The sequence below is a fragment of the Poromitra crassiceps genome (genome assembly GCF_964638095.1).
Source record: "Poromitra crassiceps genome assembly, chromosome: 26".
Classification (NCBI taxonomy): Eukaryota; Metazoa; Chordata; class Actinopteri; order Beryciformes; family Melamphaidae; genus Poromitra; species Poromitra crassiceps.
This window is the reverse complement of record NC_139640.1, coordinates 6282563-6307955: the sequence shown is the minus strand read 5'-3', so window position 1 is coordinate 6307955 and position 25393 is coordinate 6282563. Positions and strand designations below refer to the sequence as shown.

The 25393-nt window shown below is 43.9% G+C and overlaps 2 protein-coding genes and 1 pseudogene across 4 annotated transcripts in view; 1 reads left to right on the top strand and 2 right to left on the bottom strand.

Annotated features, from left to right (window-relative positions):
* The window catches only part of LOC310798773 (membrane-spanning 4-domains subfamily A member 4A-like), a 13603-nt gene extending 684 nt beyond the window's left edge, over positions 1 to 12919 (bottom strand). Inside the window, exons 1-5 of the mRNA XM_083661324.1 lie at positions 12734 to 12919; positions 11850 to 11960; positions 7329 to 7385; positions 3296 to 3385; positions 617 to 748 (exon numbers count right to left, since the gene is read on the bottom strand). Of these exons, the coding sequence (XP_083517450.1) occupies positions 617 to 748; positions 3296 to 3385; positions 7329 to 7385; positions 11850 to 11960; positions 12734 to 12856 (513 nt within the window). The 5' untranslated portion in view covers positions 12857 to 12919. The remainder of the gene's footprint in view (positions 1 to 616; positions 749 to 3295; positions 3386 to 7328; positions 7386 to 11849; positions 11961 to 12733) is intronic.
* LOC310798772 (radial spoke head protein 9 homolog pseudogene) overlaps positions 1 to 16258 on the top strand; it is a 20656-nt pseudogene extending 4398 nt beyond the window's left edge. Inside the window, exon 2 of the transcript XR_014553985.1 lies at positions 16137 to 16258. The product of XR_014553985.1 is annotated as a radial spoke head protein 9 homolog pseudogene (transcript). The remainder of the gene's footprint in view (positions 1 to 16136) is intronic.
* The window catches only part of LOC310798774 (membrane-spanning 4-domains subfamily A member 4A-like), an 11222-nt gene continuing 93 nt past the window's right edge, over positions 14265 to 25393 (bottom strand). The window contains exons 1-7 of one of the 2 annotated variants that reach the window (XM_083661325.1): positions 25334 to 25393; positions 24260 to 24370; positions 23219 to 23275; positions 18280 to 18369; positions 17418 to 17546; positions 16547 to 16687; positions 14265 to 16460 (exon numbers count right to left, since the gene is read on the bottom strand). The exon at positions 25334 to 25393 is cut by the window's right edge and continues 93 nt beyond it. In XM_083661325.1, coding sequence (XP_083517451.1) covers positions 16595 to 16687; positions 17418 to 17546; positions 18280 to 18369; positions 23219 to 23275; positions 24260 to 24370; positions 25334 to 25393 — 540 coding nt within the window. In that variant the 3' untranslated portion in view covers positions 14265 to 16460; positions 16547 to 16594. Of the gene's footprint in view, positions 16461 to 16546; positions 16688 to 17417; positions 17547 to 18279; positions 18370 to 23218; positions 23276 to 24259; positions 24371 to 25038; positions 25150 to 25333 lie in introns of those variants that run through there. The other variant, XM_083661326.1, reaches the window with a different exon arrangement.

The following is a 25393-nucleotide window of genomic DNA, read 5'->3' as shown; positions in this document are numbered from 1 at the left end:
GAAGTCTGTCATTTGACAGTTATTGAGTGTGGACCAGTGACATCACTGGTCCACACTAACTCAAATTAATAACTCATTAACTCAAATCAACTCTCAATAACTGTCAAACTAGATGAATGACAGAACGTTTGACAGTTATTGAGAGTTGATTTGAGTTTGAGTTAATGAGTTATTAATTTGAGTTAGTGTGGACCAGTGATGTCACTGGTCCACACTTTAGCACTCAATAACTGTCAAATTAAATGACCGACTTCAAAACAGTTTACAGTTTTCTGATATACTACTGATGTTCTAATGATACAAAGCTGGTTGAAAATGGGTGGAGTGTTCCTTTAATTGTCAGTTCTTGAGTAACTCCTAATTTGAGAGTCACTATTCATTAGTTAATTGAGTAGTTAATGAATAGCTACTGAATCATTACTTAATTATTACCTGTCCATTAGCCTCCCTTCATCATTAGTTCCCAAGTAACTACTCAAATGAGTAGTAATTGTTTTTAATTGTTGCAGTATTTTAAACAGATACATCCTTTAATTTGCGCTATGCTGTCATTTGGCGCCCGGTGATGATGACACCACTGATCTGTTATGCGTTTGTAAGACGCAGGTGGCCTCACCTGGAACTCGGGCTGGGGGGTGCAGCAGTCGCAGGTAGTTTTGCAGGCGAACACTGCGATGGTGAGGGAAACCCCAAACTCCAGGAGAGAGAAGACAGCTATGACCAGTGCTGACAGCTCCAGCAGCCAATTCTGTGAAGAATATGGAGGAAACTGCAGTTTAGACCTCCTGCCTTTAGAGGAATTCATTTGACAGGTTTATAATAATTATAATAATTGATTGGATTTATATAGCACATTTCTAGATACTCAAAGCGCTTCACATATCAAGGGAGGGAGTGGGAGGGAACTCAACTCATCCACCACCATTTATGTCCAACTTACTTCTGCATTCTTACAACAGATTTACTATATAGTTTCCGATTCAGTTTCTCTTCACCTGTTGTAGCAGCGGTGTGGATCTGTTTTATTCACCGAATTTTCGGGAACTGCCAAAGATGAGCATTTCCGATGTACATCGTATATGCAGGTTGACTTCCACAGCCAAACTGGACGAAGGCTTTAAACTGTATGGTTCTTCATCTGAGACTATGAGAGTACACATAGCTGTCTCCTATAGTGGCTAGCTATCTAGAAATCAGTAGGGCAGCAGCTGTCACAGGGGGACCTGGTCATGATCTCTGTACCCCGATTAGCCTAGTCCTATTCTGAGGGCGTTTTCACATATACCTCGATTAGCCTAGTCCTATTCTGAGGGCGTTTTCACATATACTGTACCTCGATTAGCCTAGTCCTATTCTGAGGGCATTTTCACATATACCTCGATTAGCCTAGTCCTATTCTGAGGGCGTTTTCACATATACCTCGATTAGCCTAGTCCTATTCTGAGGGCGTTTTCACATATATTACCTCGATTAGCCTAGTCCTATCCTGAGGGCGTTTTCACATATATTACCTCGATTAGCCTAGTCCTATTCTGAGGGCGTTTTCACATATATTACCTCGATTAGCCTAGTCCTATTCTGAGGGCGTTTTCACATATATTACCTCGATTAGCCTAGTCCTATTCTGAGGGCATTTTCACATATACCTCGATTAGCCTAGTCCTATTCTGAGGGCGTTTTCACATATACCTCGATTAGCCTAGTCCTATTCTGAGGGCGTTTTCACATATATTACCTCGATTAGCCTAGTCCTATTCTGAGGGCGTTTTCACATACACCTCGTTTGGTTCGGTTGAATCGCACTAGAATACGTTTTCCCTCTTGGTGCGCTTCATTTGGGCAGGTACACAGCAATCGAACCCTAGTGGGCACCGAAAGCTGGACCACCAACCGCACCAAGACCTCTTTGGAGAGGTGGTCTCAGGGCGGTTCCAAACAAACTCCGATACGGTTCGTTTGTGGTGAGAACGTGATCCGACGTCAATCCAACCCAACCGCAGGAAGCGGTATTAATATAGCTCCCCTAGCCAGCTGTGCTGTGCATAATGAGCTGAGATGAGCATTTTATGGTTCAAAACAACATCTTCATTCTTAACATCCTGTTTTGGTGACTAGTGAACCTGCGTGGATTACTTTTGCATGATTGCAGCCGTCAGCTGTTTGGACCGGACCAATTACCTCTCGTATGGCAAATCGTAGTCTCACTGGCCAGCCTCCCCTCCCTTCCATGAGAGGAGTCTGGCTGCATGGAAACAGGCTGCTGGCATAAGCCCCTCCCCTGCTCTACAGCTGCTCTCCCATTGGAGGCGTCCATTTCAGACACTGATGGATGGTTGGACGGCTCCGACCATGTCAACCAGAGCGGCTTCCGCTCCCTCCTCCCTGTGTGTCGCTGTAAATAGTCCCCTGCCGCAGCAGAGAAAACAACAATGCTAACTAGCTAGCAAGCTAATGTCAGGAACCTACACGCTAGCTCGTTGCTACATGCTGAAAATGGCAAGTTGGATTGTTGGAAACTATTTTCCAAGGGCACTAGTGCCGCTAAGCGCCGCCTATCACAATTCCAGAATAGTGACCAAGCGGCAAGCGCTACCAGACTCATCTCACAGAAGGGAGGGGAGGCTGGCCAGCGAGACTAAGGCAAATGGCAACGAGCCAGCCTTCTTCTGTGATAAGATTGTCTGATTGAGTGCAGCCTTTTCATTAGGCTATTTATTATTATTTTATTCTTAACACATTCCCCGCCATTGCGGTCTACCGACGTCTTTTAACACCCAACGCTGCCCCGCCATTGACATCTCTGGACGGCAATAGGCCTAAGTGTTTTCACCCATCATGTGATAGATGGCTCTCTTACCCACCTTGTGAAACATTACAGCACGTCTCTAAAGGTGTACAGGAACGACCACGATTGTCTAATAAAACCAGGAAGCAGAAAAAAAGCAACAATCTCCCGTCAGAAAAGGTCCATAGCACAGCTCCATGGCACGGCTCAAACGCTGGTCCAGCAGCTTTTATCCATACAGGTTCAGACTCCATTACAGCGGGGGGAAGGGGGGGGGGGGCACCCTGTCACTCAAACGCGAAGGATTTTGTTTTCACCACGCAACACGTCCACAAGTCACTTGTCCTGCACGACATAGTAATCCAGTTCCTAAACTTTTGACTCGCAACATCACCCTCGCCCAGGTGACCCAGCCGGGGCTGGCCAAGCCCCAACTTACGTATATATATATATATATATACAGTATATATACACACATCTACATATACACATCTACATACACATACATACGTAAGCATGAAGTATTTCGAAGATGTAGATTATTGTGGCAATGCCGGAAGCCACAGCAGCAGCAACGTTAAGGCCCAGAGAGGCGTTCACCTGCCAAGCAAAGAGACAGTGTCAAGAACATGCACTTTGCTAGCTAGATAGCTAACGTTAGCTAACAAACACTGGCTGGCTAGTGGCTAATGGGTAAAATAGCTGCAACATATTGCTATAATCAGAGGGAAAAATAAACAATATAAACACATTGCATTACACATCAAATTAGGCCAACAAACACTTTTATAATCTATGGAGGCCACCATGTTTGATGACGTCAACATGGACAAACCAGAGCTCTGAAATTATACACAAATTTCCGATCTGTGATTCCGACCTCGACCGTTCTGTTTCTGAACAAGAAGCTGTGGTGAGATTAATTTAGCCTGCTATCACTCCTCCTAAGACAGGGGGCGCTGTGACTGCAGTAAGCAGTGTTACTTCCTGTCTTTTATAGTAGGAGATTTAGGCCCAATTCCAATCCGCCCCCTTACTGCCTCAAGCCCTTAGAGGCGCGTTCACGTGAAGGGAGTGAGGGTTTAGGGATGTCCCACGGTGAAATCGCAAAGTGAATGAGGGCTCAGAGTGAGCCCTTTCTGCCCCCTTACCGTAAGGGAGCAGCTATGGCCACTTACAGAAAGGGAATTGCCCACAATGCATAGCGTTGTGACGTATAAAACGGGGAAGGCTGCAAATATCTGTCAAAAAAATAAAAGAACACGCGCGAAACGAACGCGGTGTTTGCGAGTGCGCTGGAATGCCTTAATTGACAATGAAACATTACATTAATAGGGATTTCAGATTAGACAAAAATATTATATCAGAGGAATGAAAGTAGTTATTTTACACAATCCTAGAATAATCATCGATCATTTCTATTACAATTGCAATCCACAACTTTTTTGATGAATGAGAAATTGTTTTACCAAATCTGTATTGTACAGTATTGACATTGTGTATAATGTTGGGTGACATGTCATTATTAAGCTTATTTTAATTAAAATTACACATGTTGCAGATTGCAGATTTTGCAGTAGGCTACATTTATTTTTAAATGACCTGTTGTCCACTCTGTAGAGCCAGAGCCTGGATGAGAACAGACTCATCAGGGAGTCTATCCCTCAAAGCGTCTTGACAATAAACAATATATAGCGAGCCCCAAACCTGCCAGAGTCAACATCATCTTGTCAAGTGCAAAGGGCTCTGCTGTCCCAATCCTCCCATTTATCCAATGTGGATCCCTTCCACACTTGATGACTCAACCACTTTCAGATGGCGGCCATTAGAGGGACTGAGGGTTCAGGGCTTGAGTCTTTAGGGGGCGGATTGGAATTGGGCCAAAGACCCTCCCAGAGATCAGGGTCATTTGCCTAGGAGAGCTCCATTAGAGAGGACTGTTAGCAAGGTACTTGACCCATGGCGCCATGAGGCATTTGTTTTTGTAAATAAATCCTTTTTTACAACTTTTGCTACTAGTAGATTGAAGTTATTTAACTCATTGAGTGCCAGCCACTTTTGGAGAACGGACGCTCCCAGTGCCAGAGTTTCAGAGCGTTTTCAGTGATTTCTCGAGGCCCACAGAATATTGTGTGATATTACTATGTAAACACCGAACACGCACAAAGAACGATGAGATCACATCGTGTGGCTGATTGTATCAGCAGCAAAAAAAAGTTTATTGATATCATTTTCCGTTCTTTAGTTATCAGCCGGAGAAGATAGGTCAAAAACAGCAAAAACAGGCGTTTCCATCTTGAAGCTGAGATATTGAGCCTTTTGTGAAATGAAGCATTTCAAGCAAATCACTGACTCTGAAACTAATATTTTCTGACCTGAAACATCTGAACAGTAATTTCCTTCAATATAACAGCACCCCCACCCCCCTCTACTGCAAACTCCTCCTCCGTGAGTGTGTCTCTGGTGGCTCTGCTCCCTCTGCTGCTTGTCAGGCGAGTCTCTGATGCTTGGCGGCCGCTCGTCGGGGGAGTCTGGATCGGGCTTGCTGTTTCTGGGGTTTCGGTTGTGAGCTGGGATGAAGCTGCGTCCGATTCTGGGCTTTCTGGGCTTTCTGCTGCGCGTTTCAAAGTGTGCTGCACCCAGAGTCTATTTTCGGAGTCCCCCACCGTTGTGCGCCGGCTCCCAGCGCGACAGCGAAAAGCCAAACCATTCTCATGAGAATGGTTTCATCACGGCTTTTTCTGCTGTTTTTACTCAACTTTCTCTAATCTGGAGAGCACTGTCGCCACCTAATGGGTCGGTAAAATAGGTTATACACATTCAACCTGCCCCAAAATTTTACAGGAGATGTATTAGGCATTGATCCACGTCCCATCGTCAAAAAACGCAATTGACGACAATCGTCGTCATTGGCACTCTACGTTAGTAATCGAATTGACGACGATTGTCATCATTGGCACTCAATGAGTTAAGGTAAAAGTCAAATTCTCACAACAAAGCCAATCTTTTGCTGGAATTTACAGACAACATTATCCATCTTATATTTAATTCTGTACCAGAGAACTTCATGACAGAGCTGGAAAAGTTATTTCACAATCAGCTAATGTTAGCTAATGTTCAGGCATTTCTCTGCAATGGCCTGATGGGGTCGACAAAGTCTGCTTTTGACAGCAAAATATACTCTGTTTCATTGAATATCTCTGGAACGCGATGTCCGAATGACACTTGTGTTTTCCATTGCGATAAAACACTTTGCTGTTCGCTTATTGGTCCCGGTGTGTTTGCAAAATTTACGATTTCATAGTCTTTTCCCCATCTAGACAGCATGAAACCAGGTCTAGTTCAAAGACCATTACACTTATACATTTCAAATCTGGGTTAGATTACCAAGGGGACCCTAGACTGTCACCAAGAACCACTTTGAGATTTGTGAAACTTTTATCCTATCTGGAAAAATGGAAAAATGGAAGATTTAATTGTTTTTCCCCCATCTAGACCGGATAAAACCAGGTCCAGTTCAAAGACCATTAATTACACTTACACATTTCAAATCTGGGCTAGATTACCAAGGGGACCCTACACTCTCACCAAGAAATACTTTCAGATTTGCCAAATATGACTTCCCTCCCCATCTGACAATAAACATTATGGTATTCACTCACTATGTGAGAAATTTAGTGCTCTTTTTGAAGAAGTGCACAATTGTTATAAGCACATTTGTACATTAGACGCGGGGAAATGGCGGGCATCTTGGAATTTTGGTCAAAGCTGACTTCCCTCCCAATCTGAAAATAAACCTTATGGTATTCCCTAACTATGTGTGCAATTTCACATTTCTTTCAAAAAGTGCACAATTCCTGTATTTTTGGGAGCTTATCCCAAAGGCTTCCTCGGATTGGCGTGCAGATGACCAGAGCTCGCCATTAAACAACAGGCTACAGACAGAGGAAGAAAATACACTCGGGTCTTTTTCAGACGTTTCTAGTAGCTAGTAACGTCCGTTACTACTTGCTTGATTTAGGGCTGGAGTGGACGATAATTCAATAGCCTATTATTGTTGTCTTTCAGTGGAATCATCGTGATGATATGAAGTTATTTTAATAGTGACATTTTTGCTGTCTAAATTGATGATGACAAGCAAATGTTACTTAGAAACTGATCAAAATTTGAGGTATGGCAGGAATATTATTTGAAAATATAAGGTTTGTTTGACATCACCATTCAGTTCAATGAGATGAACACTGATTTTGCATACGTGAAACATATGATATTGATATTGAGAAGAATCCTTATGATGATCATATTGATTTCAACCCCATCGTCCAGGCCTTATAGCCCTCCCTGGACAAAAATGCACCAGCCGCTACTGGGCTCTAGGCCTGCCGCACCTCCACCGGTGCCCACTGGGTCATCAGCTGGGGACCACCGATCACAGATGTGATTATTAACCAGCAGTTTTTAGTAAGGAAATGCAATATAGTAATATAACGTTACTAACCAGCAGTATTTAGTAAGGTAATGTAATAGTAATAAAGTTACTAACCAGGGAGCGGTTCATCGACCTGCCAGCAACCAGTGTCAGAGATCCAGCCGCGACATACTGCAGGAAGAGTTGGGACACATTGACTCCTCTGACTATTGTGAAAGATCATTAATAAAATATCCAGTTGACCCAAGAGAACATGTGTTCCTGATAGAGGAATTAAGATCAAAACAAACAGTCAGCCTGTGAGGTGGACAGTTATTTCATTCTTGTGTTTGTCTTATTTTAGATTATGGCGCAGGTGTTTGGGGTTACTGTAAGCAAACAAAATGTGACACAGTTCAGTACAGCGCTATGCGTTGTTTTCTGGGTGTGCATAAAATGGCCCCAAAACGCGCAGTATGTGGTGACATGGGATGGGAGCCCTGTGAAGTGCGACATAGGGGTGACATGGTGCGTCTGTGGAGCAGATTGATTAATATGCCCGATAACAGACCTACTAAACATATCTTTCTCTGGGATCTTTCAAATAATTACTCTTGGGCAAGTGCGCTTGAAAAAATATTTGAATTACCTTGTTCTGTTAGTCAAATTAATACAATATTATTTGAAAATTAGAAACAGAAATGGTCAGAAGAAGTTCTGTGTAAACCAAAACTGAGAACGTATAGTTTGATTAAACGTATCTACCATCCAGAGCACTATGTCACCCTTAACCTGAGCAGAGCTCAGATGTCAGAGGTCAGTTTGTGCCCAGCTGAGATGTGGTATCCTGACTCTGGCTCTGGAAACCGGGCGCTTCCACTCAATTCCTGAGGAGGACAGAAAATGTCACCTGTGTGATCTGGGAGAGGTTGAAAATGAAATAAATCTTTTGTTCTACTGTCCGCTATATCACAATCTTAGACATAGGCTTTTCTGTAACATTTATTTTGATGAAGGTCCTGATTTGTTTTCTATGTCTGATGATTGTAGACCTCAGTACCTTGTGACAGATCACTCTCCCTCTCAGATAGGACATTATGATTGTTTATATGTATTATATATCTATTCATATTTTTGATGGCTGTCATTGAGAGAAAGGGGTTTGGCTCAGGAAATAACGTCAAGGGCTGGTATTTAATGAGCCCGGTAACTGCGATTGCTTTCTCATTGAAATCTACGCAGAAGACGAGCCAGACAGTCGCTCGCTCGGAGTCCCCAATTCTGCATTTCTTTTTGTCACGTTATTTGCCAGTGTGCGTTCTGAGTTGTGTAGCACGTCTAAATGATCAGAGGTGGAGTCGTCGATCTCCACTCGTCCTCAATCGCACTGAGCTGTCCCGAGGAAGAGCGCCTCCTCGGCACTGCACCTGGGCCGGACTGCGATAGCTGCACCAGGTGAGCAAACTTCCATTCTCTTTGATGACAGCCGGATTTATTTCATGTTACAGAGTTTCCGTGCAATTGGTTTGCCACCTAGACTCGAGCTTAGAACCGAACCTGTGATAACCTGTTTACTGAAAAAGTGTTCCAGGCAGCTCAGTTTGTGTTAAATGCCTACCAACAGCGTAGGATGGTACTTTATGTTTGAGGTGTTACAATCCTTTTCATCGTCTGACATGTTTGGAGATGTATCATATTCTGTTCTTTCTTTTTCTTTTTCTTGCTCCTGTATGTTTTGAATCTAGTGCCTTGTAAGCCCATGCGGGCTGGGCACCTTAAAGGAGAATTTCGTTTTTTTTTAACCTGGATCCCTCTCCTCACATTAATTATTATCTGACGACTCACCCAGTGTTCTCCGCAGCGTTTTTGTCCATCTTAGGCATTGTTTTGAGATCAATAGTGTGCAAGCCAGTTCTAGAACGGAGCTCCGTGGGGGCCACGTAGCAGCGTGCTTTTCATCCATGTAAATAGACAGTTTTATTCCCGTTTTCGACCCATATTGTCAGAATCTGATCCCTAAGGAACCATCAGACTGCTTATTCTCCCCCGGGCTCTTTTCAGCAGTAGTTACAGGCATCCCATTTCCACCTGTCGGGTCAGTGAGACCAAATCTCGTCAAGTCAGTCCACAGGCCAGCGGCAGCAAAGTCTCGCGGGACTTGACGAGAGTTGGTCTCACTGACCCGACAGGCGGAAATGGGATGCCTGGGATGCCTGTAACAACTACCGCTCGGCACTCCGCTGTAAAGAGCCCGGGGGACAATAGCAGTCTGATGGTTCTTTAGGGATCAGAAAACGGGAATAAAAACACGCTGCCACGTGGCCCCCACGGAGCTCCATTCTAGGACTGGCTTGGACACTATTGATCTCAAAACAACGCCTAAGACGGACAAAAACGCTGCGGAGAACACTGGGTGAGTCGTCAGATAATAATTAATGTGAGGAGAGGGCTCCAGGTTAAAAAAAAACGAAATTCTCCTTTAAGGTGCATGACACTTTGGAAAATAAAACTAACTACCGTAAATTCCGGACTATAAGCCGCGGCTTTTTTCCCGTTTTTTGGCCTTTTTTGCCCCCTGCGGCTTATATAACGGTGCGTCTTATCTATGGATTTTTTCCAAAAAAAAAAAAAAATCTCTCTTTTTTAGCACTCTTTCTAACTATAAATCCACTTCTGTTTTAATTTCCTCTCTTGCCCTCTTTTAACAACATAACATAACATAACATAACACAACACAGGTAAGCAGAAAGAAAAAGACGAAGCAATCACGCCATGAATGAGGAAATGACTCACCTGCTGGAGGCTGGAGATACACCGCTTGGGCTAAACTTTTACTCCGTGAAACACTATCGATTAAGTCCGACATCGCTCAGAGGTTTTGAGCAGCTTGAAAACAAGTTTGAAAACGTGCAGAAGTCCATCCACTCACTCACTAAAGAAAATAATGCAACCGTGAAGAGTTTCACTCGTGTCCAGCCATCTGGCCGAGTTAGAGCCGAAGTCCCGAACACAGTGAGAAAACCTCCCGAAGCGGGGTGCATATTGTCCGGCCAGCCGACCGAGAGGCATGCGAGCCGGGCACTATTAAACAGTTGGGGTGTGTGAGGTGGCTGGCTGTGGAGGTGGCGGTTTCTCCTCCTCCTCCTTTCTCCCGTACAGCAGAGCGGACCCCAGGCTGCAGACAGCCCGGCCGCGGCGCACGTCCAGACCCCGGCCTGCCACCGAGGGCCATCTTCATCTGCCTACTCCGCTGGCCCGACCGTCAACTCATCCTCCAGGCTGCGGGGAAGAAGCCCCTCACCTGGGAGGGTACGCGCTTTTTCGTCCGGCAGGACTTCTCCGCGTTGGTGCAACAGAAACGCGCAACATACAACAGCATCATCGAGTCAATGGATATCGCTTTGGCGTACTGTACCCAGCGAGACTCGTCATAACCAGACCGGACTATCTTTAGCACTCTTTCTAACTATAAATCCACTTCTGTTTTAATTTCCTCTCTTGCCCTCTTTTCACCACACCGCGGACACTGTGTGCCCAGCGGCGGAACAAGAGCTCAAAGTGAAACTGCCGAATATCTTTTGAGTTGGACTGGTCAATAGTACTGTGAGTAACTAAAATAAAAAAATAAAAAACGGAATTCTCTCTTCTTTAGCACTCTTTCTAACTATAAATCCACTTCTGTTTTAATTTCCTCTCTTGCCCTCTTTTCACCACACCGCGGACACTGTGTGCACTGTAAAAAAAAACAAAAAATACCACAATGTGTGATTTTGTCTGGGGATTAGTGACCTGACTTTTGTTTTGTTGAAATGTTAATAAATGGGAGCTTCCCCAAACAGCCATCGATCCCGACAATCCCCTCTGTGCACGAAGCCTTACATATGGTAATTAAACATCAAAACACCCGCGGCTTATAGTCCGGTGCGGCTTATAGAAGAAAAAAATAGTCACCTTTGAAGGTGCGGCTTATAGACCGGTGCGTCTTATAGTCCGGAATTTACGGTAACTAACTACAAGTATATTCAGATGTTGACTGTGAGGTGGACTTACAAGTATATTTAGATGCAGATGTTGACTGTGAGGTGGCCTTACAAGTATATTTAGATACAATTAATAAAATAAAATCAGATGTTGACTGTGAGGTATTTAGATACAGATGTTGACTTGGATGTATTTAGATACAGCTGTTGGCTGTGAGGTGGACTTACGAGTATATTTAGATCCAGATGTTGGCTGTGAGGTGGACTTACGAGTATATTTATATAAAGATGTTGACTGTGAGGTATTTAGATACAGATGTTGACTGTGAGGTATTTAGATACAGAGGTTGACTGTGAGGTGGACTTACAAGTATATTTATATAAAGATGTTGACTGTGAGGTATTTAGATACAGATGTTGACTGTGAGGTATTTAGATACAGAGGTTGACTGTGAGGTATTTAGATACAGATGTTGACTGTGAGGTATTTAGATACAGAGGTTGACTGTGAGGTGGACTTACAAGTATATTTATATAAAGATGTTGACTGTGAGGTATTTAGATCCAGATGTTGACTGTGAGGTATTTAGATACAGATGTTGACTGTGAGGTATTTAGATACAGATGTTGACTGTGAGGTATTTAGATACAGATGTTGACTGTGAGGTGGACTTACAAGTATAGGTCCCCAGACGAACACGCCACTGTAAAAGCCAAATGATGTGTATCGCACCATCCTCGCAATGCCGAGCAGCAACGTCAGCAGGCCGTTCATGATCTCCACCGTCTGGACGGAAGACAGATGATGAAAAACAGAACAAAATAAATCTTATAATTATGAAGAGATAAATAAATAAGTAGAAGTGCACTCGGAGAGTGCATACCTCCGCCAAGGCCAATACTCCAGTCTGCTATGATATGCACAGAACCCTGACCCTGACCCACCAACATCCCCCCCCCGCCACTCCCCCTACCCACCCATCCAATCACAACTCTCTCTGACAACCTTATCCCTATAGCTATGGCCCCTTTTCCCTGGTCCCACCCCTTTCCTGACCACACCTCCTCCCACCACCCAGATACACCTAGCCACTCCCCCAACGCCGACTCTCTACGCCTTCCTATCTCTAGCTACAGCCCCTTGTCCATGGTACCGCCCCTTTCCTGACCACATCCCCTCCCACCAGACCAGATACACCTAGCTACTACCCCTACCCACCCCTCAAACCCCGACTCTCTACGACCTTCCTAACTCTAACTACGGCCCCTTTTCCATTGCCCCGCTTCCTTTCCTGACCACGCCCCCTCCCTCCACCCATATTCACCTATCTATCTATCTATCTATCTATCTATCTATCTATCTACTGTATCTATCTATCTATCTATCTATCTATCTATCTATCTATCTATCTATCTACTGTATCTATCTATCTATCTATCTATCTATCTATCTATCTATCTATCTATCTACTGTATCTATCTATCTATCTATCTATCTATCTATACAACAGAATCTGAATGAGAACACAAAACAACTGACTGGACTTGTAGGCTACTTACCCCCAGAATCTGTGGCACGCCCTGCCGAAGGTTCTTGGTGCCTGGACTGTATTGCCCTGCTGGGTACGTCTGGGTCACCATCACCAAGCCGCCGCCCGTCGCGGTTGAGACTGATGCCGCCATGCTTCAGGTGTGCTGGATCTGTGCTCTGAGCTGCTCCGTACCCGGACTGCTATGGCTTCTTCAGACCTACTTCTGTTCCCCTGTTATGATCTCAGCTGCTGCATGTGTGAGGGGGATAGGCTGTGTGAATGTAAACTGTTTGTTGGATTGGCCACAGAAGAGCGGCAGTGAAGCAGATCGTTTTTCTGGGAAATTCCTAGGACCCTAAATAGAAGGATAAGACATCCCCTCACATCACAGCGTTGGAATGTCCCATTGGTGCCAGTTCTATTGAATTGAATGGGGCGGGCAGGGTAGACCGTCATATCTGGGGCGTTTCACCTTTCATTGAAAAATGCTTCCATCAGATCAAAATTGGTAAATGGCAGGAATTTATATACCGCTTTCCAATGATAGGTACATTCACACACACACACGCATTCGTACACTGATGCACCGATTGCGGCAAGCTGCCACGCAGGAGCAATTTGGGTTCAGTGTCTTGCCCAAGGACACTTCAACATGCAGACTGGAGGAGGCGGGGATCGAACCACCGACCTCTTTTATCCAAAGCGATTAGTGGACGACCTGCTCTACCTTCTGACTTCTGAGCTACAGCTCAAAAGAAAACTCATTACGTGATGTTGACTGATGCCGTGTTTGGTCATGTATCATGATGTCTAATAGAGCTAATCTAGCTCTATTTTGGACCAAACACAGGATTGAGTTGAGCTGTAGGCAGGTGCGGCTGGACATCATCATCTGTAAGGAAAACTAACGTGCACATTTACATAAAAACAAACATCCGTCAACATCACATCATGTATTTATGTCATGTCTTTTCTTTAAGCTGGTGGGACTGTGGGAGTAGTGGGACTTGCCCTGCCCGCCCCATTCACTTCAATAGAACTGGCCCCAAAGCAGCATTGGAACGCTGTGACGTGTGATGTCTCATCCTTCTTTTTTTAAGGCCCTTGGATGTTTCTGACTAATTACTCAGAATTTGCCATAGAAATCTTACAAAAGAGGCCTAACCCTGCGTGTGTGTGTGTGTGTGTGTGTGTGTGTGTGTGCACGTGCATGTGTGTGTGTGTGTGGCCCAATTCCAATTCGCCCCCTTACTGACTCACCCCTCATTAGAGGCGCCATCACGTGAAGTCCTGGGATTTTTTTGCGAGATGGCCAAACCCAAGGCCACTGGCGCCATTGTTGAAAAATTGACTTTGGAACCAGAACACCTAGAATAATGTATGAAGACACTTTTCGGTGTAAGTCAACCCACGAGGAATCCGATTCTGACATCAGTCTGACATGACATAATTTTGACCCAGAATTCCAAGATGGCTGCCATCCGTGGAAACATAACTTTAAAATGGGAAGGTAGACTCTGGTGTTTGGGCTTTACAGCAAGGAAGGAGATTAACAATGGTAAAGTTATAGCAATTTTATTACAAATCAATTTCTACAAAACAAGTATGGTTTAACAATGACAATGAATGTTTTGCGAGTCATTTCAGAATGATGTTCACTGAAAAGATGTTAATGTCAAAACCCATTTTACCTTGGTACTGCTGTACTTAAAAAAATTACCTCCAGGATGTCTTGCAGTAAAATAATTAATGAAGACATATGACAAGATAACTAAAATAAGCTATTTTTATTAACTGTAACTTGAATAATTGAATAATGAAACCACTTAAAACATGTCATATGATCAGATTGAATTCTGCCTCACTAGATTCTGAATCATCAGATTCTGCTCATCATCTTTAGCCAAGTATGCTGTGTCATACTGGTCGATGACACAGATGATACATCAACATCACCATGGCAAGGATGATGGATGACACACCTTGTAGACATATGGGGTGCCATCTTCTGTCTGCTGATCGCTTTCTGATGGAGTTGCCATCCTCTAGATCCTGCCCATGTCACTGAGAGTGATGTAGGGTTCTTGCGACCCTACAGATTGGAGATAGAGCTTCTAGATGAGCTTGCTCTTCTGCGTCTTCCTGTATGTGCTGTTGGAGTTGAATAAGGCCACACATTCATCCAAAACACAATATTCCAGCAACTCGGGGAGCTTCACAAGTTGACCTCAACCAGGTCAATCACATCTCAGCAGTAGCTCCTATACCTTGAGTTCCTCCCCGGGTAGTCTTGCTTGCCAGACTCTCTCCTTTAATGGGGGGAGAGTCTGCCTGCTAATACCTACACTCTGGTGTAGGGAAAAAGGCTCTGTTTACCTTTACAACCATTGACCGAAAGTACCGAGCAGGCCTGCTTTATTGCACAATCCAGATCCAAACCGTTTCAGCATGTAGGAACGAGCTAGCATTGTTGATGTTGGTGTTTCAGGCATTTTGAGATTGACAGATTCGACACACGCAGCGGCAGAGGCATTTGAGGGAGGGAGTGGAAAGGAAATCCATAAATGGTCGCAGCCGGTCAGTCAGAGTGGGTCAGAGCCAATGGCAGAGCTTGCAGGGAGCGGAAAGGGATTTTCTGAAATGGTTGGTACCAATGGCAGAGCTTATACCAGCAACCTGTTTCCATGCAGCCAGACTTCTCTCCCGGCAGGGAGGGAGGTCTGGCAAGCAAGACTACTCTCCGGGCTTCTCCGTGCTGTAGAATGAATACAGGATTCTCCGTGATGGATACTAACTATGAGTTCACCCTTTTCCGGACCTCAAGAGCCTCAGTTTCCTAAAAGAAGGGCCTAATTACTCTACTGTGATGAAACGCTATAGGACTTTAAATTTGAAATCACGGTTACAGGACGTTACCCTGACGGTCAGCTGTAAACCAAGGAACCTATAAAGAAGGAAGAGACTGTCTGATCCAGGACCAGACTTTGGTGATAATTCCTTCTATCTATGGGTTCCTTGCTGTAAACAAGGAAGTGTTTAACAACATAACATTGCGAGTGAGGGAGTGTGTGTGTTGAATGCATTTGCAATTGCTCAACTGTGATGTCACCTGAGATTTGTGTCTGGATCCACCCACAAGGAAGAGGGTGTGTGTGTGTGTGTGTGTGTGTGTGTGTGTGTGTGTGTGTGTGTGTGAAGTCATGTCACTCAACTGGAAATGATGTCATGTGTTTTGTATGTGGGACTGCTGCTGTCTTGCAAGACAAATGTCAGTGACCCCAGATGCAGGGTGCAGCCAGAGGTCAGTTCCTGTGACCTCTGGAGAGGAGAGATCTGTACATTAAATATTCAATATTTAATGCACGTTACCAGATGATTTTCACTACACTGTATCAGTAAGATCAGACTGAACAAGAGAAGAGAGGGGGAAGAAGCTAATATGAAGACGCTGCTAACGCTGCACAAAACAAACATAGCGGGGGCGGTATTAGTGATTAGTGTGAATCATTTGTAAAATACATTATATTGAAATCAGCTTTCACTGCTTTGTGGATATATATATGTGTGTGTGTACTAACACATTATGCGTGGGGTGTATGTTTGCCGGTAAGCAAAGCGATGTTAAACTGTGTGTGCTCAGCAGGCGGTTTGGCCTCCTCAGCCGAGGAGGGCGCTGTAAGCCGGAGGGCGAGGCTCACCACCCAGGCCGCTGGGTGACCCTTTCTCTGGAATTGGTAGGTAGGGTACAGCGTAGTCTGAAAAACAACAACACATGAGCTGGAGTCCTAACTGTACTTGATGTGACTCGCGTGACGTCACACACAACAAAACCTTAACAAACCTCAGGGTTGGCCTGGACAGTAGGGGGAGCCTGTGAGCCATGTGGAGCCTATGGAGCATGTGAATAGAGCAGAGGCTGCACATTGGTCGGAGGCTCCATGGTCACGCTGTTGCCTTCAGGGCTGCTCACAAAGAACATGTGCTGTAAGACAAACAACAGAATTGTCTTTGGTAACACTTTACAATAAGGTACACACATTTTAGAGCAGTTAGCCAATGAACGAGGAACTAAGTATTAGTTAATTGTCAGTTCTTGAGTAACTCCTAATTTGAGAGTCACTATTCATTAGTTAATTGAGTAGTTAATGAATAGCTACTGAATCATTACTTAATTATTACCTGTCCATTAGGCTCCCTTCATCATTAGTTCCCAAGTAACTACTCAAATGAGTAGTCATTTTTTTTTCAATAATATTTTTATTCAATTTTTGAATTTTGCAAGACAAGACAACGACAAAAACAAAAAAGACAGGGCAGCTCAGACACTTCACAAGTTAGCAAAAACATAGATGTGGACAACAGTAAAGGAAAGGATGGACAAATGAATGAGAATACAATAAAATAAATTAAATTAAATTAGATGTACAAGGCAAAAAGGCAAGAATCAGGTGGCAATATCACTTCGGTTGAGGTATCCAATAGTCCGTGTCTCTGCTAGGTTAGGGTCAATATAGTCATTTTTTTTTAAATTGTTGCAGTATTTTAAACAGATACATCCTTTAATTTGCTGCCGTTATATGAAAACACAAAGTAACAGTGAAAAGGTCATTTGGGGTAGAGGATTAGCCTCTGAGCTCTGTGCTGTCATTTGGCGCCCGGTGATGATGACACCACTGATCTGTTATGCGTTTGTAAGACGCAGGTGGCCTCACCTGGAACTCGGGCTGGGGGGTGCAGCAGTCGCAGGTAGCTTTGCAGGCGAACACTGCAATGGTGAGGGAAACCCCAAACTCCAGGAGAGAGAAGACAGCTATGACCACTGACATCTCCAGCAGCCAATTCTGTGAGGAATATGGAGGAAACTGCAGTTTAGACCTCCTGCCTTTAGAGGAATTCATTTTACAGGTTTATAATAATAATAATAATTGATTGGATTTATATAGCACATTTCTAGATACTCAAAGCGCTTCACATATCAAGGGAGGGAGTGGGAGGGAACTCAACTCATCCACCACCATTTATGTCCAACTTACTTCTGCATTCTTACAACAGATTTACTATATAGTTACCGATGCAGTTGCTCTTCACCTAAAGCCTGTTGTAGCAGCGGTGTGGATCTGTTTTATTCACCGAATTTTCGGGAACTGCCAAAGATGAGCATTTCCGATGTACATCGTATATCAACCCGTTCTCACTCCGAGCGCGTAGCATATTGACGCTTTGTCCCGTCCCTTGTGCGTCGCTTGTTACTAACATGGTACCCTTGAGCGACACATGAAACGACTTGGGCTTTCCGACTAAACTCAATGCAAACCCATGGAAGTCATCTTTGACGCTTATGGCAACTGCTCCCCTATTAACCTAACTGCTCCCCCATTAGTCAACTGCTCCCCCATTAGGGTCTGGAGGAGCTAACCTCTCCAAGACCCTGACCCTAAACCTAACCTCTCCCACCCCCCATGCCTAAACCTTACCTCCTCGAGACCCTAACCCTAACCCTAACCTCTCCCACCCCCCACGCCTAAACCTAACCTATACACATCTACATATACACATCTACATACACATACATACGAAAATATGAAGTATTTCGAGGATGTAGATTATTGTGGCAATGCCGGAAGCCGCAGCAGCAGCAACGTTAAGGCCCAGAGAGGCGTTCACCTGCCAAGCAAAGAGACAGTGTCAGGGCAATGTGACCAAGAACATGCACTTTGCAAGCTAGATAGCTAACGTTAGCTAACAAACACTGGCTGGCTAGTGGCTAATGGGTAAAATAGCTGCAACATATTGCTATAATCAGAGGGAAAAATAAACAATATAAACACATTGCATTACACATCAAATTATGCCAACAAACACTTTTATAATCTATGGAGGCCACCATGTTTGATGACGTCAACATGGACAAACCAGAGCTCTGAAATTATACACAAATTTCCGATCTGTGATTCCGACCTCGACCGTTCTGTTTCTGAACAAGAAGCTGTGGTGAGATTAATTTAGCCTGCTATCACTCCTCCTAAGACAGGGGGCGCTGTGACTGCAGTAAGCAGTGTTACTTCCTGTCTTTTATAGTAGAAGATAAAGACCCTCCCAGAGATCAGGGTCATTTGCCTAGGAGAGCTCCATTAGAGAGGACTGTTAGCAAGGTACTTGACCCATGGCGCCATGAGGCATTTGTTTTTGTAAATAAATCCTTTTTTACAATTTTTGCTACTAGTAGATTGAAGTTATTTAAGGTAAAAGTCAAATTCTCACAACAAAGCCAATCTTTTGCTGGAATTTACAGACAACATTATCCATCTTATATTTAATTCTGTACCAGAGAACTTCATGACAGAGCTGGAAAAGTTATTTCACAATCAGCTAATGTTAGCTAATGTTCAGGCATTTCTCTGCAATGGCCTGATGGCGTCGACAAAGTCTGCTTTTGACAGCAAAATATACTTGTTTCATTGAATATCTCTGGAACGCGATGTCCGAATGACACTTGTGTTTTCCATTGCAATAAAACACTTTGCTGTTCGCTTATTGGTCCCGGTGTGTTTGCAAAATTTATGATTTCATAGTCTTTTCCCCATCTAGACAGCATAAAACCAGGTCTAGTTCAAAGACCATTACACTTATACATTTCAAATCTGGGTTAGATTACCAAGGGGACCCTAGACTGTCACCAAGAACCACTTTGAGATTTGTGAAACTTTTATCCTATCTGGAAAAATGGAAAAATTGAAGATTTAATGTTTTTCCCCATCTAGACCGGATAAAACCAGGTCCAGTTCAAAGACCATTAATTACACTTACACATTTCAAATCTGGGCTAGATTACCAAGGGGACCCTACACTCTCACCAAGAAATACTTTCAGATTTGTGAAACTTGTATCATGGTATGAGCACACTTGAACATTTAGAGGAATGGCAGCCATCTTGGATTTGAGGCCAAATATGACTTCCTTCCACATCTGACTATAAACCTTATGGTATTCCCGAACTATGTGTGCAATTTCACATTTCTTTCAAAAAGTGCACAATTCCTGTATTTTTGGGAGCTTATCCCAAAGGCTTCCTCGGATTGGCGTGCAGATGACCAGGGGCCGGATTCACCAATGTGTTCTCAAGATAGATCTTAAGAAATGACATAAGAGGAAAATTTAAGAAGTTCCTAAGAAAGTGCAATTCCTCAATATTTTCTTAGTAACAGTCTCATTTCTTACGAACTTCTTAAATTGTCCTACTTAAGAACTTCTTAAGATAGGGTCTGGACTTAATAAGCTTTAGGCATACTGCCATTGAGGCTAGGAAATTAGACTATCGGAGGCAACCCAAAGTGCTTCCATCTACAAAACCTATTTACAGGTAGAGTAGGACAACTATAGCACAACGATTTAAACATTGGCTGGTGCTTGTTGTTGTCTGTCGTCATGTCTGTTGTAAATAAGATAGTCAAGTAGGCCTTAGCTCATTTTCTTTGCTAGCTTATTGCTAGCTTGCTTGTTTGTTAGCTTATTTTCAGCATGAGAATAAGCTAGCAAATAAGCTAGTTCATGTCTGTTGAAAACAAGCTAGCAAATAAATAAGCTAGCAAAGAAAATGAGCTAGATAGGCAGAGTGACCCAACACCAAATAAAGCTGTACAATAAATGTTAATCTTAATGTTAGTGTAGGGGAACCTGTGTAGATTTTGAACTAGAACCTATTTGTCTAAAATGTGTTTAAATATGATAGAGACTTAACTTTTCACTGTAGGGATTTTAAGACAGGGGAAGGGCTGTCTTAAAGTTAAGAAAAAAATCCAGAGTGCCATGGACGAGATATCTCGTCTTACATAATCCAACCGTTGAGTGCCATAGACGAGATATCTCGTCTTACATAAACATTTTTTTTTTTTGACGGTGGGACATCGATCAACCCCTTTTACGTCTCCTATAGCAGAATTGGAGGAAGAGAATGTGTATAATCTATTTTACCGACCACTAAGTGGCGACAGTGCCCTCCCGACAGAGAGAGAGTCAACCAAAAGCAGCCGCCTCCCGCGGCTGCTTCCTCCATTCTCAAGGAAATGGCTTGCCGATTTTACAGTCATCAGTCACCAGACTCGCCGCTCTCGGGCCGCGCCAGCAGCAGCACACGGGGGATTGCAAATTTGCATAATATATTATGGGTAAAACACACTTTGAAACGCCCGCAGAAAGGCCAGAATCGCACGCATTCCGAAAACCCAGAAACGAACGAGCCTCATTCTCATACTGTAGGCGGGGAGGGAGGCTGCTCAAACTCGCTGCCAGGGAGGGAGGCTGCAGCAGAGCACTCGCTTGTGACAAACGCAGGCTGAAAGCCACTAGACACGCCCACGGAGGGAGGAGTTGAAGGAGAGGGCGTTCGGAACTATATTGTTTGGATGTCTGATCTCTCACTGATGCCAACAATAAATGGTTAAAGTGACTGTTCTGCCTGTTTGATTGAATTTCACAAAACTGCGATTATCTCAGCTTTCACTCTCAGACAGCTGAAACCATGCTGTACTCAACGGCTAATATCTACATAACTACTAACTCTACAAACTAACTCTTTTAGACAGAGAAAGCACACATTCTATTAGTACTTTTGTGAACTTCGTGTTCACAAACTCCAAGCAGAAAAGAATCCTCGGCTCTTGTAAAATGAGCCAGAATCCTCAAAAAACGGCCTGGCAGAAGCTACCTACAGCAAAAAAAAAAACGGCTGGCAGTCAATGTGTTAAGAACTTTCATTTCAAGAATAGCCTTTTTTCCTATCTTTTTTCTTAAGACTAAAGTTAAGACAAAAATGGCACTTGAGAAGTTTTTTTTTCTTAAGAAGGTTTTTGAATCAGGCCCCGGCTCGCAGATCGGCACGCAAATACGACTGGACATGTGGGCTCCACGGGGTGGCGCTAGCGCTGGCCCAAAAATTGGTTAAGATTGGGCTTAGGTAGTGAAAAAAAGTACAGCACAGGGTATGCTTGGGCTTGTGCGGCTTAATGGGAAAGGTACTTGCCTTCCAATCTGAGGATTGGGGTGGATTCCTGGTCAAACCACACACATTTTTTGTAAAACATTAGGGTTAGGCAAGTACAGTACAACAATTTGGTTAGGGTTAGGGTTTGGTTCTGGTCGTGGTTAAAGGACGGCTTTACCGTGGGGAATATGAATATATATTAAATCTCACGCCCCTAAGGTTTTCGAATCCGTTGAAATTTTTGAAATTGGAGCTTCACTCCCAGAGATATCAAGCATCTCTCACATTATTTCCATGTCGCTCTGACGTAAAAAGCGTCAGAGCGACAATCCCCGCCTTGCGGAAGTCGTGCACCTATGAACTACAACTGTTGTGAGCCATGGTCCCGCCTCTAGAGGTCCTCCACGCCCCTTCAGAGGTCTTGACAAAAACAAAAAGGCAGCCATCTTTTTCAACCGCGTAGCCTGATGTAGCTAATATTAGCTTTCCATAGTTCCTTTCAAAGAGACCGATCTCGGGAACGGAAGCACATACCGACACGGGACTGGTGGCATTGGAAAGCTCGTCAAATTTTACATCTAGTAGTAGGTGGGTTGAAGTAACGAAATCAACGCTGAGCAATGTACCCGTTTTTACACATTTTTACAGAAAATAGTTACAACAAGACATCTCCCGACATATATACTTCAGTTTAAATTTGGTGCAATTTGGAGGCAATTTTATTTTCGATTTTTTTCTTCTTCTCGTTTTATTGTCGAAGCCTTCTTCTTCTTCTTCTTTGAGTTTTATGGCAGTTGGCAAACATATATGTGCATTACCGCCACCTACTGGAGTTTGATATCAGCCAAAGGCCTGAGGGGTGGGCATGGAAACGAAGGCCACGCGAGCCCAGTGCATTGTGGGAAATGTAGTATTTCGAGTCCCCGCACCCGCACCTCCCCCCCACCACCCCCCCCCCCACACACACACACACACACACACACACAGAGTGGATTTCGGTTGATATCTCTGGGAGTTAACCTCCAATTTCAAAAATTTCAACGGATTCGAAAACCTTAGGGGCGTGAGATTTAATATATATTCATATCCCCATGGAAAAGCCGGCCTTTAAATAAGAAAACCCTTAACCACATCTTTTTTTTTTTACTTGCCGCACGTTTTCGGGAAGAAGCATTTGCGGCAAGCAAAAAACAAATGAGTTCGGGGCGCGGTCATCCCGGCCCATAGCCTACTAGGAAAAAATTATGGTCTGGGAATGATACCAACACGGCGAAAAGTGTTAATAAAAATAAAAAAATGAAACTATTGATGTTTATATTGAATCTGTACTGCTATAGTATAGGCTCTCAGCCTGCTGCACCACCGGTGCCCACTTTGTTAGCTGCAGGATCATCAGCTGGGGACCACCGCTGATTATTACTGTGATTATTAACCAGCAGTATTTAGTAAGGAAATGTAATATAGTAATATAACGTTACTAACCAGCAGCATTTAGTAAGGTAATGTAATAGTAATAGTAAAAAAGTTACTAACCAGGGAGCGGTTCATCGACCTGCCAGCGACCAGCGTCAGAGATCCAGCCGCGACATACTGCAGGAAGAGTTGGACACATTAGCCGTTTTCACACTTGCGCTTTATACCAGAAATGATGAGCATAGATGATGACAATAGCAGTCTGATGGTTCTTTAGGGATCAGAAAACGGGAATAAAACTGTCTATTTACATGGATGAAAAGCACGCTGCCACGTGGCCCCCACGGAGCTCCATTCTAGGACTGGCTTGGACACTATTGATCTCAAAACAACGCCTAAGACGGACAAAAACGCTGCGGAGAACACTGGGTGAGTCGTCAGATAATAATTAATGTGAGGAGAGGGCTCCAGGTTAAAAAAAAACGAAATTCTCCTTTAAGGTGCATGACACTTTGGAAAATAAAACTAACTAACTAACTACAAGTATATTCAGATACAGATGTTGACTGTGAGGTATTTAGATACAGATTTGGACTATGAGGTATTAAGATACAGATGTTGACTGTGAGGTGGACTTACAAGTATATTTAGATACAGATGTTGACTGTGAGGTGGACTTACAAGTATATTTAGATACAGATGTTGACTGTGAGGTGGACTTACAAGTATATTTAGATGCAGATGTTGACTGTGAGGTGGCCTTACAAGTATATTTAAATCCAATTAATAAAATTAAATCAGATGTTGACTGTGAGGTATTTAGATACAGATGTTGACTTGGAGGTATTTAGATACAGCTGTTGGATGTGAGGTGGACTTACAAGTATATTTAGATCCAGATGTTGGCTGTGAGGTGGACTTACAAGTATATTTATATAAAGATGTTGACTGTGAGGTATTTAGATCCAGATGTTAACTGTGAGGTATTTAGATACAGCTGTTGGATGTGAGGTGGACTTACAAGTATATTTAGATACAGATGTTGGCTGTGAGGTGGACTTACAAGTATATTTAGATCCAGATGTTGACTGTGAGCTATTTAGATACAGATGTTGACTGTGAGGTATTTAGATACAGATGTTGACTGTGAGGTGGACTTACAAGTATAGGTCCCCAGAGGAACACGCCACTGTACAAGCCAATTGATGGGCTTCGCACCACCTTCGCAATGCCGAGCAGCAACGTCAGCAGGCCGTTCATGATCTCCACCGTCTGGAGGGAAGACAGATGATGAAAAACAAACAAAATAAAATCTTATAATTATGAAGAGATAAATAAATAAGTAGAAGTGCACTCGGAGAGTGCATACGTCCGCCAAGGCCAATACTCCAGTCTGCTATGATATGCTCAGAACCCTGACCCACCAACATCGCGCGTAGCGCGAGACCCCTTCCTGGCTGTTCATTGGCTAATGAGTCACACATTTTGGTCCTCCGCTGACGCCACTCTCTCTAGAGGACACTACTCGAATCCCAACTCTCTACAACCTTCCTATCCTTAGTTACAGCCCCTTTTCCCTAGCCCTGCCCCCTTCCTTGCCCCACCCTGGATTGGATCTGCTGAGATCAAAACCTGGATGAGCGTCAACTTTCTCAACCTAAATGAGGGTAAAACTGAGATTATTTTATTTGGCAACATTACCCCGTCCCCTGTTGCCGATGCCCTAGGCCCTCTCGGCCCAAACATGCGCTCCTCCGTCAGGAACCTTGGCGTGACCTTCGATAGTGCTTTTAAATTTGACAAACAGAAAAGCTCCGTGGTGAAAACCAGCTTTTTTCAACTGAGACTTTTAGCTAAGACGAAACCATATTTCTCTCGAATGGACCTGGAGAGGGTGATCCACGCCTTCATCACCAATCAATTAGATTACTGTAACGCACTTTAGGTCGGCATTGACCAGTCCCTGCTCCGGCGTCTCCAGATGGTCCAAAATGCAGCTGCCCGTCTTCTCACTAGCATCAAAAAGCGAGACCATATCACGCCTGTCCTGGCCTCTCTCCACTGGCTCCCCGTCCGTCAACGCATTGATTTTAAAGCTCCTGGTCCACCACGCCCCATCCAGAGCCCTAAGGTCCACTGACCAACTGCTGCTGGAGGTGCTATCTATCTATCTATCTATACAACAGAATCTGAATGAGAACACAAAACAACTGACTGGACTTGTAGGCTACTTACCCCCAGAATCTGTGGCATGCCCTGCCGAAGATTCTTGGTGCCTGGACTAGTTGAGACTGA